The sequence below is a fragment of the Heterodontus francisci genome, chromosome 13 (assembly GCF_036365525.1).
Source record: "Heterodontus francisci isolate sHetFra1 chromosome 13, sHetFra1.hap1, whole genome shotgun sequence".
Classification (NCBI taxonomy): domain Eukaryota; kingdom Metazoa; phylum Chordata; class Chondrichthyes; order Heterodontiformes; family Heterodontidae; genus Heterodontus; species Heterodontus francisci.
The window spans coordinates 105,363,365-105,375,651 of record NC_090383.1 but is presented as its reverse complement, the minus strand read 5'-3'; the positions used below and the strand labels follow the sequence as shown (position 1 = coordinate 105,375,651).

Below are 12,287 nucleotides of genomic sequence, written 5' to 3'. Positions count from 1 at the left end.
AGTTCTGAAACACACGAGTCAAAGTCTGTCTTTAATTGCTATACAAAGGCAAGTTCTTTCCTTTCTTTAGTTTGATCTCTCGTGCTTGGAGTTAGGGGATCTCAGTTGGCACAGTGGTAGAACAATTTTGCCACAGTATCCTTGGGTTAGGAAAGTGGCAAAACATTGACTGGAATTTCTGCTCCTGTTCACCATCCAGTGACCACTTCTGCAACTGCATGTAGACACAAAGTTTACAGGATCTGGCTCAGCTGTGAAATCTTTTGCACTGAATAGAAAAGCCAAGTTGTTGTTGTAGAAACACCATCAAGACTTGCACATCAGCAAGATAACAGTCCTCCACAGCCCACTGATTTGTACTCTAACAAGGAAGTCAAGACCTACATAGAAAGCATGGCAAAAGTAAATCAGTAGTTAAGGTGGTTAATTCTACTTATTTTAAGAAATTGCTCTGGAAAGCAGAATTGAGGAGAATGAAACTTTGCAGTCTGTTAAAAGTGAAGAAAATGCAGCAGGGTTATACAGCAGTTCCTTTGCATGTAAATGTCTGCAGAGTTCAACTCCCAGCAGAAATTAGGACAGTTATTGGATTTAAGAGCTCTGAAGCTTACGGCTTGCAGTGAGGGGGCAAAAGAAAGACAGAAAACACACGTTTCTGCTGAGTACAGTGCCCAGTGTGAGCAGTTTTCATGATTAAGCATCAAATCAAAGTCAATGTAGACCCACGCACATTCCCAGTAGTGCAGATTGATATTTTTGTGGAGAGCACTGCCATCAGCAGCAGCCTGGAAAATGACAAATATTTCCACAAAACATTAACACTGCAAGGTTTGCTTTTTGATACTAAAACCTAGGTTGTTCAAATCAAGTTCTTTTAACTGTTGCCAAACATTACATCTTAATTGTACACCATTAAGTCAATAGCCATACCGTGCGCTGCCTGTCGTAGGCTGGTGGTTGCAACTTGGACAATCTCTGCAGTTTGTTGAATGTCAGGTACAAGCAGCGTTAGTCCCTCAGATTCTGCTTCTGCTGCATCGCTCTTGGATCCTGCTTTACTTTTATCTTTCTTGGATCTGTCAGTAACAAACAGTAATGTTTAGTGGGTTTTATATTTTTAAAACAAAGTGATTATTGACAACGCAGCCGGCAGCTGACGTTATCAGACTGCGCCAATCTAAGCACTTGCGCAGATTAGCTCCTTCTTTCTGCGCATGCGCTGCGTTCCGCAGTGCCAGGACTGGTTGGGACATGCGCAGATGACGTAACGCGGGCAGAGAGCCGGGGTGGGGGAAGAGGGGAGAAAGCGGGGAGAGGGCGACAGAAGACCTTGGCGGTGGCGGGTACGCTCTCCTCCTCCCTCCCGCCCGCTCCCTCACTCCCCTCCCACCAAGGTGCGCTTCCATGTGTTTAGGTTGCCTTCGTGTGATTATTTGAGCAGCGCCATATTTAGTCCTGGCAGCTGCTTGACGTCGCAGGCTGAGACGTTTTAGTGGCAAAGGCTGCATTTGAGCATCTGCCACTGCAGCGCCACCTAGTGGTTGTGTTGTCAGCAAACACAGCCTTTTATTTTAAAAAAAGCACCCACCTAATTTTCTCAATATGCATGCATTGATATCATAAACAATAATCAAATATGTGCTGCCAAACAGTCCAAAACCTAAGTAAGCGAAGCCAATCCACAACATGAGATATTCCCAATGTAAAATCAGACCCATTTCAACGTAGTAATAATCATTACTTTTTTTAACCAGCACGTAACAAACCCAACGAGAGGAGGCGCAATTCTAGATTTAGTCTTTAGTAATGAAGCAGGGCAAGTGGATGAACTAGCAGTGGGTGACCATTTTGGAGATAGTGACCATAATAGTTAGTTTTAGCATAATCATGGAAAAGGACAAAGATAAAACAAGAGTAAAAATTCTAAATTGGGGGAAGGCAAATTTTATGAAACTGAGAGGTGATCTGGCGAAAGTGGACTGGATACAGCTACTTGAAGGAAAATCAGTTGCAAACCAGTGGGAGGCATCCAAAAGCGAGATTCTACAGGCACAGTGTAGGCATGTCCTCACAAAGATAAAGGGTGGTACGGCCAAATCTAGAGCCCACTGGTTATCTGGAAGCATACAGGGTAAGTTAAAGCAGAAAAAAAACTTATAACGATCACAAAAAACTTAATACTTTAGAAAGCCTAGAGGAGTATAGAAAGTAAAGTAAAAAGAGTGAAGTAAAAAAGGAAATCAGAAAAGCAAAGAGGGGACATGAAAAAATTATTGGCAGGTAAAATCAAGGAAAACCAAAAGATGTTTTATCAGTGCATTAAAAGCAAGAGGATAACTAAGAAAAGGGTAGGGCCTGTCAGAGATATACAAGGGAACTTATGCGTGGATGCAGAAGATGTGGGCAGGGTTCTTAATGAGTTTTTTTGTCTCTGTCTTCACAGAGAGGGATGATGCAGACATTGCAGTAAAAGTGGAGGAGTGTGAAATATTAGACAAGATAAGCATAATGAGAGAGGAAGTAATAGAGGGTCTGACATCCTTGAAAGTGGATAAATCGCCAAGACCGGATGGATTGCATCCAAAGTTGTTAAAGAAAGCCAGGGAGGAAACAGCGGATGCGCTGAGGATCATCTTCAAAATCTCACTGGTTACGGGTGAGATGCCAGAGGAATGGAGGTCAACGAATCTTATATCATTGTTTAAAAAGGGCGTGAGGGATGGGCCAAATAATCATAGGTCAGTCAGTCTGACCTCGTGGTGGGTAAATTATTTAGAATTAATTCTGAGAGACAGGATAAACTGCCACTTAGAAAGGCACAGATTAATCAGGGATAGTCAGCATGGATTTATTACGGGAAGGTCATGTCTTACTAACTTGATTGAAGTTTTTGAGGAAGTAACAAGGAGGATTGATGAGGGTAGTGCAGTGGATTTGTTTACATGGATTTTAGTAAGGTATTTGACAAGGTCCTGCAGGGCAGACTGATCAGAAAAATGGAAGCCCATGGGATACAGGGGAATGTGGATCCAAAATTGGCTCAGTGACAGGAAACAAAGGTTAGTAGTCGACAGATGTTTTTGTGGATGGAAAGCGGTTTCCAGAGGCATTCCACGGGGCTCAGTGTTTGTGGTATACATTAACGATTTGGACTTAAATGTGGGACGCATGATTGGTAACTTTGCTGATGATACAAAAATTGGCCGTGTAGTTGATAGTGAAGAGGATAGCTGTAGACTCCAGAATGATATCAATGGTTTGACTGAGTGGGCGGACAAGTGGCAAACGGAATTCAATCCAGAGAAGTGTGAGGTAGTGCATTTGGGGAGGGCAAATAAAGAAAGGGAATACACAATAAACGGGAGGATATTGAGAGAGGTAAAATAAGTGAGAGACCTTGAAGTGCATGTCCACAGGTCCCTGAAGGTGGCAAGTCAGGTAGATAGGGTAAAGAAGGCATATCGAATGCTTTCCTTTAGTGGCTGAGGTATAGAATACAAAACCAGGGATGTAATGCTGGAACTTTTATAAAACACTGGTATGGCCACAGCTGGAGTATTGCGTACAGTTCTGGTCACCACATTACAGGAAGGACATAATTGCTGTGGAGAGAGTACAGAGGAGATTTACAAGAATGTTGGCGGGGCTTGAAAGTTGCAGTTATGAGGAGGCTGAGAGGTGACTTAATTGAGGTGTACAAAATTATGATGGGTCTAGATAGAGTAATCAGGAAGGTCCTTTATCCCCTCGCGGAGAGGTCAATCACCAGAGGGCATAGATTTAAGGTGATTGGTAGGAGGATTAGAGGGGACATGAGGAAAACATTTTCACCCAGAGGATGGTGGGTGTCTGGAATGCACTGCCAGGAACAGTGGTGGAGGCAGAAACCCTCAACTCATTTAAAAGGTACCTGGACCTGCACCTAAAGTGCTGTAATCTGCAAGGCTACAAACCAAGTGCTGGAAGGTGGGCGGCTAATTTGTTCGGCCGGCAGACACGACGGGCTGAATGGTCACCTGTGCTGTAATTTTTCTATGGTTCTATTCCCAGGTACCCAATATTTTCCATATACCACTACTCATGCAAAAAACTGTGTTTAACAAAGGTCTAATAAGCAGTGAATTAATGAAGCTTCAAAGATTTGCATCATTCAGAAAGACATTTTGCCTTGTTTCAAGTTTGTTGAGTTTTGATAACTGGCATTGCATGCATAGGTAAGTCAGCTCCCAAATGATCTCACTATTATTCCCATCATTTCTGGAAGAGAAATTTTAGCTGGCAGAAAATAATACTTTTATTAAAACAAAAGCCAACTCGCCTTAAAATTCCAATGTACGTGCTGGGAATACAAATGGACTGCAGTCCCATTAAACACAACAGTTACTGCACTTCAAAAATTTTCACTGTGAAGTATTTGGGGATCCTTCAACTTCATAAAGCGCTACATGAAATTTTAACTGTATAACATCTTCACTGGCACAAACCCTAGACCAAGTGCACAGCATCAACATAGATTTTAGTTTCTATTCTCTTATGCTCAAAATCAAACTTTCACAGCTGATCACAACCAATGATCTAAACAAATGCAAAATAGCAATAAGAACCTACTTGCTGCCAATTTCATGCTCTGTACTTTTGTTTATACTTGTGTCCTCAGATTTGAGAGAAACTTAAGTTTCAAGGGTTCAATATGAAACATATTAACCCAGCTATAAACCAAGGTACGAATGAATAACCCTGTAAGAGGTGTGGAAGTCACAGGACCAATGCAGTAATCCTCTAAGGCAACTGCTCAGTATAATTTCCAAAAGTCATCTAGGCAGCTATATTACTTAAAAGTATTTCATAGAATTTAAAAGTATTTCACAGCACAGAAAAGAGGTCATTCAGCTTAAAGAGCAATTTAGTTAGTCCTACTCCCCCACCCTTTCCCATACCTCTGCAATTTTTCTCTCCAGGTGCTTATCCAATTTGCTTTTGAAAGCTATAATTGAATGTACCTCTACCACAATCTCAAGCAGTGCATTCCAGATCCTAACCACTCACTGCATAAAGTTTTTCCTCATGTAGCCTTTGGTTCTTTTGCCAACCACCTTAAATCTGTATCCTCTGGTTCTTGACCCTTCTGCCATTGGGAACAATTTCTTTCTATTCTGTCTAGACCCCTCATGATCTTGAACACCTGTATCTAATTTCCTCTCACCCTTCTCTTTTTGAAGGAAGAACCGCCCAGCTTCTCCAATCTATCCATGTAACTGAAGTTTCTCATCCTTGTGAATCTTTTCTGCACCCTCTTGCCAAGGTACAAAGCCCAAAATTGGACACAATGAGGCCAAACCAGTGCTTGAAAAGGTTGATAATAACTTCCTTCCCTTTTGTACTCCATGCCTCTATTCATAAAGCCCTAGATTCCATATGCCTTTTTAACCACTTTCTCAACCTGTCCTACCACCTTCAACAATTTGTGCACATATACCCCATGGTCCTTCTGCTCCTGCACCCTTTTAGAATTGTATCCTTTATTTTATATTGAATTCCTCATTCTTCCTACCAAAATATATTTCACACATTTCTGCATTAAATTTCATCTGCCACATGTCTGCCATTTCCACCAGCCTGTCTATGCTCCTCTTGAAGTCTATCACTACCCTCCTCACAGTTCACAACACTTGCAAGTTTTGTGTCTTTTTTAAAAAATTCATTCATGGAATGTGGGCATTGCTGGCTAGGCCAGCATTTATTGCCCATACCTAACTGCAAATTTTTAAATTGTACCCCTGTACACTCATTAATATTCTATCAAGAAAAGCAGCAGTCCTGGTTTCAACCCTTGGGGAATCCCACTGCATACTTTCCTCCAGTCCACCACTACTCTGTTTCCCGTTACTCAGCCAACTTCATATCCATGCTGCACTGTCCCTTTTATTCCATGGGCTTCAACTTTGCTAGCAAGCCAATTATATGGCACTTTATCAAATACACCACATAAGACAGCATTACCCTCACTGACTGGCCTGTAATTGCTGGGTTTATCCTTGCCCCCGTTTTTTGAACAAGGGTGTAACATTTGCAATTCTCCAGTTCTCTGGCACCACCCCCACATCGAAAGGGAATTGTAAGTCAAACTGGCTTAATCTAAGGGGATAAATTTGTTGAAAGATCCAATTTAGATAAATTATACTTCAGAAATGAAAGGTTCAAACATAACCCAAAAAACCTATTTAAAGATAAGCACAGGGTGGGTAATATTTTCCAAGATATCACAATCTTCTTTGGACAATACATAAACTCCATCAAAATTGCCTTTTCGTTCTTTCACTCAAAGTATGACTAAAAATAGGTCCAGCAACAGAATTGTTAATTAAGACCAATACAACAATTCTTGATAATGCCCAGATCAGCTAAGCAGAGACATACATTACTGAAAGAATGAAGATGACCTTAAGTTGTCACTGTATCTGTTACTTCATGATTGTCTATACACTAAAGAAGTTCTACCTAAAACTATTTTCATTTATATAGTGCCTTTAACATAGTAAAACATCACAAGGTGCTTCACAGGAGCATTTATTAAACACAATTTGAAACCGAGCCATGAGATATTGGGACATGTAGCCAAAGGTTTAGTCAAAGAAGTAGGTTTTAAGGAGCATCAAAGGAGGAGAGAGAGGTAGAGAGGCAGAGAGGCTTAGGGAGGGAATTGTAGACCTTAAGGTCTAGGCAGCTGAAGGCATAGCTGCTAATGGTGCAGCAAAGAAAATCAGGTGTGCACAAGAGGCTTGAATCGGAATCCAACAGAAGATTACAATGCTGTGGCGTATTCATGAAGATTTGACCTGCTACTTTCACATACTACAGAGAAGATAAATTGCAAACAGTAATATTTAGGAAACTCGTGATAGTTCGGAGAAATAGTCAGATAATGTGGCAACAGTGGCTGTCACTGCCAGTGAAGTGAACTGGTTCATACTAACATACGAATGAGGAGGAGGAGTAGGCCACTCAGTCCCTTGAGCCTGCTCCACCATTCAATAAAATCATGGCTGATCTGTTTGTAACCTCAACTCCATATGCAGACAAAGCCCTGCAAGTTTACTTCCTTCAGGTGACCATCCAATTTCTTTTTGAAATCATTGATAGTCTCTGCTTCCACCACCTTTGTGGGCAGCAATTTCCAGGTCATCATCACTCGTTGCATAAAAGACGTCTTCCTCACATTTCCCCTGCATCTCTTGCCCAAAACTTTCAATCTCTGCCCCCTCGTCCTTGTACTATCAGTTAATGGGAGTAGTTTTTCCTTGGAAATTCGGTGCTAAAATCCTAAATTAGAAACATCCACAGTTTGAAATGTAAGTAACCTAATGGCAACGCTTATATAAAACTCATTGCCTGAAAAGTTCCAAGATACCTGTTGAAGTAACACACAAATTGTCAACATATCTGCCCTGAACCATTATCAGAAGCTCACCTCCTCCTATTCTAAAACCACACAGGACACATGACCAAAGATGATACAATTGGTAATAGTAAAATACCACAAGGAAACAGTTAATCCAATTATTTGAACTGTCTTCCATGTAATCCCCAAAATAATGACTCAAACAAATGAAGAAATCGTTTGGGGGAAAACATCAATATCCTGAGGCTTACCACTGGCCAAAAACTGAACTGGACCAGCCATATAAATACTGTGGCTACAACAGCAGGTCAGAGAGTGGGAATTCTGCAGCAAATAACTCACCTAACTCCCCAATGCCTATTCACCATCTACAAGGCACAAGTCAGGAGTCTGATGGAATACTCTCCACTTGCCTGGATGAATGCAGCTCCACCATTCAAGAAGCTTGACATCATCCAAGACAAGGCAGCCTGCTTGATTGGCACCCCATTCATCACCTTAAACATTCACTCCCTCCACCACCAGTGTACAGTGGCAACAATGTGTACCATCTACAAGTTGCGCGGCAGCGACTCAAGGCTCCTTCAACAGCACCTCTCAAATCTGTGACCTCTAACACCTAGAACAGGGGCAGCAGACGCATTGGAACACCAGCATCTGCAAGTTCCCCTCCAAGCCACAACCATCCTGAGGAACTCCCCAACAGTACTGTGGGTGTACCTACACCACTTGGACTGCAGCGATTCACCAGCATCTTCTCAAGGGCAATTAGGGATGGGCAACAAATGCTGGCCTTGCCAGCAATGCTCAGATCCCATGAAAGAAAAAAAAATTGCACGGTTTTTTGCACAAGTACTCAGAAGCAGCAAGAGTTGAAATTGAGTTGCAGCCTGAAGACAACTCTTCATATTACTCCCTCTAACAATAAAAAGCACATTCCTCAATAAACCTTATTGGGGCTCCTGAGAAGTTTAGAAGGCGTGGTTGGAATTTTGATCACAACCCCTCACAAAATAGTTTCAAAGACTAGTGCCAAAGGTTAGAGGAAGAACTGAAGCAAGGTGTGCTCGCAAGATAAAGATGTCTTGGGCAGAATTTGTTGTACACAATTGGATGGTTTGCAAACTGCATCAAAGTATCCATCAAGTAAAAAGCTGGGGAAGACAGAAGACCCTTGGTTACAGACTGAACGTGCAACACTTGCTAGTGTATCAATTGAGGCCAATAGTATTGCTGTGTTTTACAAGTTGGACAACACCAGTTGAATGGGCAAATCTGATGACTGGTGTAAGCGTGTCCATTGCAGATTACATAGGACATATATATTTATACCCTGATCGATCAAACCCACTTTGATGGTAATCAAATGGCTTGTTTTGCTTTTTTAAACTTTTAACAACATTGATACTTTCTCACAAGTACATTCAATTAACAACTTTTTGTAAAAATCTTTAAAATGTTGAAATGTATCTCAGTCCTGTTTTTCATCATTATTGGCATTTCAGTAACAGCACTGCAGCTCAAGATATTGCATTTTTGACTACATTTTTAAAAATGGCTTGCTTGTCATTAAGGTTGCCGACCCAACATAGGATATACGGCACAGAAACAGACCCACTTGAGCCTCCTCCCATCTTTCTTCATATCATCGTAACCCTCTATTCCCTTCTCCTTCATATACTTGTCTAACTTCCCCTTAGATGTATCTATACTATTCACTTCAACCACTCCCTATGGTAACAAGTTCCACATTCTGACCACTCTTTGCGTAAAGAAGTTTCTTCTGAATTCCCTATTGGATTTTTTGGTGACTACCTTATATTGATGGTCTCTAATTATGCGCTGCCCCAAAGGATTAAACATTCTCTGTATCCACTCCATCAAAACCTTTCATAATTTTAAAGACCATTATTAGGTCACCCCTGAGAGCCCTCTTTTTTTCAAGACAACCACTTGGAAGGAGCACCAAGGGTGGCAAGTGCACAGAGTGTACTGTGGGTGGGGATTTACCAGAATGGTTCCAGAGATGAGGGAATTTAGCTAGAAGGTTAACTTGGAGAAGCTGGGGTTGTTCTCCTTAGCACAGAGGAGATTTGATAGTGGTGTACAAGATTATGGCAGGTTTAGATAAGGTAAAGGAAAAAAAAACTGTTCCCATTAGCTGATGGTACAAGAACTAGGGGACACAGATTTAAGGTTTTGGTTAGGAGCTACAGGGGGATCATTTTTACACAGCGAACGGTAATAACTCAGTGCCTACAAGGGTGGTGGAAGCAGGCATGATCAATGATTTCAAGAGGAAATCGGATGGGCACTTGAGGAAAATAAACTTGCTGGGCTACAGGGATAGAGTGGGGGAAATGGGACTGACTGGATGCTCCATTGAGAGCCTGCATGGATATTCTGTTTTGTTATTACGATGACTCGAAAAGAGGCCTAGCCCGTTAGTCCTTTCCTGATATGTATACCCATGCATTTCTGGCACCATCCTTGGAAACCTCCCTGCCTCTATATCCTTTTTAAAAATTGACAACCAGAATTGCACGCAGTACTCGAAACGTGGTCTAATCAAGGTTCGATACAGGTTTAGCATAACCTCCCTACTTTTCAATTCTATCACTCAAGAAATAAAGCCTAGTGCTTAATTTGCTTTACTTTAATCGCCTTGCTAACCTGTGGTGCAACCTTTAGTGATTGGTGTATTTGTATTCTTCTACCCCACCTAGACTTGCACCTTCCAAGTAATAAGGAACCTCCCTATTACTCCTACCAAAATATACTACCTCACATTTACCTATGTTGAATTTCTTTGCCAATTATTTGCCACTCTGCAAGTTTATTAATGGCCACCTGTAATTTGTTGTAGTCCTCCTGAATATTGACTACCCCCATACCTTCCCCCCGCCCCCCAAAATTTGGAGTCATCTGCAGTTAGAAAAGTCCAAATCGCTAATGTAAATCATGAACAGCAGTGGTCCCAGCACTGATCCTCATGGACCACTACTTCCCACCTTCTGCCACTCTGAATAACTACCCTTTACTCCCACTCTTGGTTTTTTGTATTGAAGCCAGCTGGAAATCCATTCTGCCACTTGTAAAATGACTCCACATTCTCTTATTTTATTTATTATCTATTACGGGGTGCCTTAGTGAAGGCCTTTTGAAAATCCAGCTAAATTACATCTACCGCATTACCATTGTCCACTCTGTTACCACCTCAAAAAATTCAAGAAGGTTGGTCAAGCAAGATTTTCCCTTTTGAAATCCATGCTGACTATTCATTCTATTTTTCACTTCTAGATGGCAACTGCAGTCATTGTTTAGTTTGGCAGAGGAAAAATAGTGAGGTAAACTGACATATTATTCCAAATTGATATCACAGGATGTTACACAGATTTTCTCCCCCGTCCACCCGCTGATAATCCCACTGAATCCACTATCGTCTTGATTTGTGGGATCTATCTTGCTGTTCACTGATTCCACACTATGAGGTTCTCTTATGCACTTATAAGATCTTTTCAGAGTAACTAGATGCAATGAAATTGGTACAATACCAATCATGAAACGCAGCCACCCAAGGTGCAGAAATTACAATGGCATGCCCCACAAATTCACAAATACCTGGAGGACTATAACAATAGCTTTTGTGAAAATAAAACTGAGAACGGTTTAATAGAAACAGTCATGGTTACTGTTCAAGGTTACTTGTCCTGCAGGTGTGTATATGAGTGGACAGGAGAGATGAATCAGCCAAGGAGAGGATAGAAAATTAGATTACAAATCAGTTACAAGGTAGAAAGCAGAGTAGGAGTTAACAGCAGTTTTGCAGTCAATTTTATAAGGAAAGAGCAAGAGGAGATATGAGGAAAGTTTTTTTTTTAAAGAAGATGGAGGAGATAAAGTGTCATCTGTTAATCCTGAATTTGATTTTTTAAAATTATGAGACTAGCAATGAGTTCAGTCTAGGTGCCACTTCTGTTCAGCGTGTATTTCATTATGTGGATATAGTCATGGTCTTAAAATTTGCAGATGGTGCCAGAATAGGAGGTATAGTTGATTCTTCAGAAGACCAAAGGGTTATTGATAAAATGGTGGAATGGACTAACAAGCAGCAGAAGGATTTCAATGTCAGTCGGTTTGAGTTGATGCAGTAATAATTATACCCTGAAAGGAAGGCTTGGTGATGTGGAACAGCAGAGGGATTTAGGAGTACAGGTTCACAGGACATTAAAGGCAACACCTCAGCGTGATGAGGCTATTCGAGGGGGAGAGAGAGAGAGAGAAAAGAGAGAGAGAGAGAGGGAAAAGAGAGAGAGAGAGAGGGAAAAGAGAGAGAGAGAGAGGGAAAAGAGAGAGAGAGAGAGGGAAAAGAGAGAGAAGAGAGAGAGAGAGAGAGAAGAGAGAGAGAGAGAAAAGAGAGAGAGAGAGAAAAGAGAGAGAGAGAGAAAAGAGAGAGAGAAGAGAGAGGGAGAGAGAAAAGAGAGAGAGAGAGAGCTGAAACAGGCCCTTCGGCCCACCGAGTCTATGCCGACCAACAACCACCCATTTATGCTAATCCTACATTAATCCCATATTCCCTACCATTCTCCTACCATCTACCTACACTAGGGGCAATTTACAATGGCCAATTTACCTATCAACCTGTAAGTCTTTGGCTGTGGGAGGAAACCGAAGCACCCGGCGGAAACCCACGCGGTCACAGGGAGAACTTGCAAACTCCACACAGGCAGTACCCAGAACTGAACCTGGGTCACTAGAGCTGTGAGGCTGTGGTGCTAACCACTGCGCCACCCATATTTTGCAATTTTGTTCCTACTGCCAATGTTAAGCTGACTGAGCTACCGTTCCCTGGGCTTATAGAGTCTTGACAACACAGGAGGCCATTCAG

General features: G+C 41.7%; 1 protein-coding gene across 7 annotated transcripts in view; it reads right to left on the bottom strand.

Annotated features, from left to right (window-relative positions):
- The window catches only part of birc6 (baculoviral IAP repeat containing 6), a 239,843-nt gene that overhangs the window by 26,931 nt on the left and 200,625 nt on the right, over positions 1–12,287 (bottom strand). For all 7 annotated transcript variants that reach the window (XM_068045333.1, XM_068045336.1, XM_068045335.1 and 4 more), the window contains one exon: positions 931–1,076. In XM_068045333.1, coding sequence (XP_067901434.1) covers positions 931–1,076 — 146 coding nt within the window. The remainder of the gene's footprint in view (positions 1–930; positions 1,077–12,287) is intronic.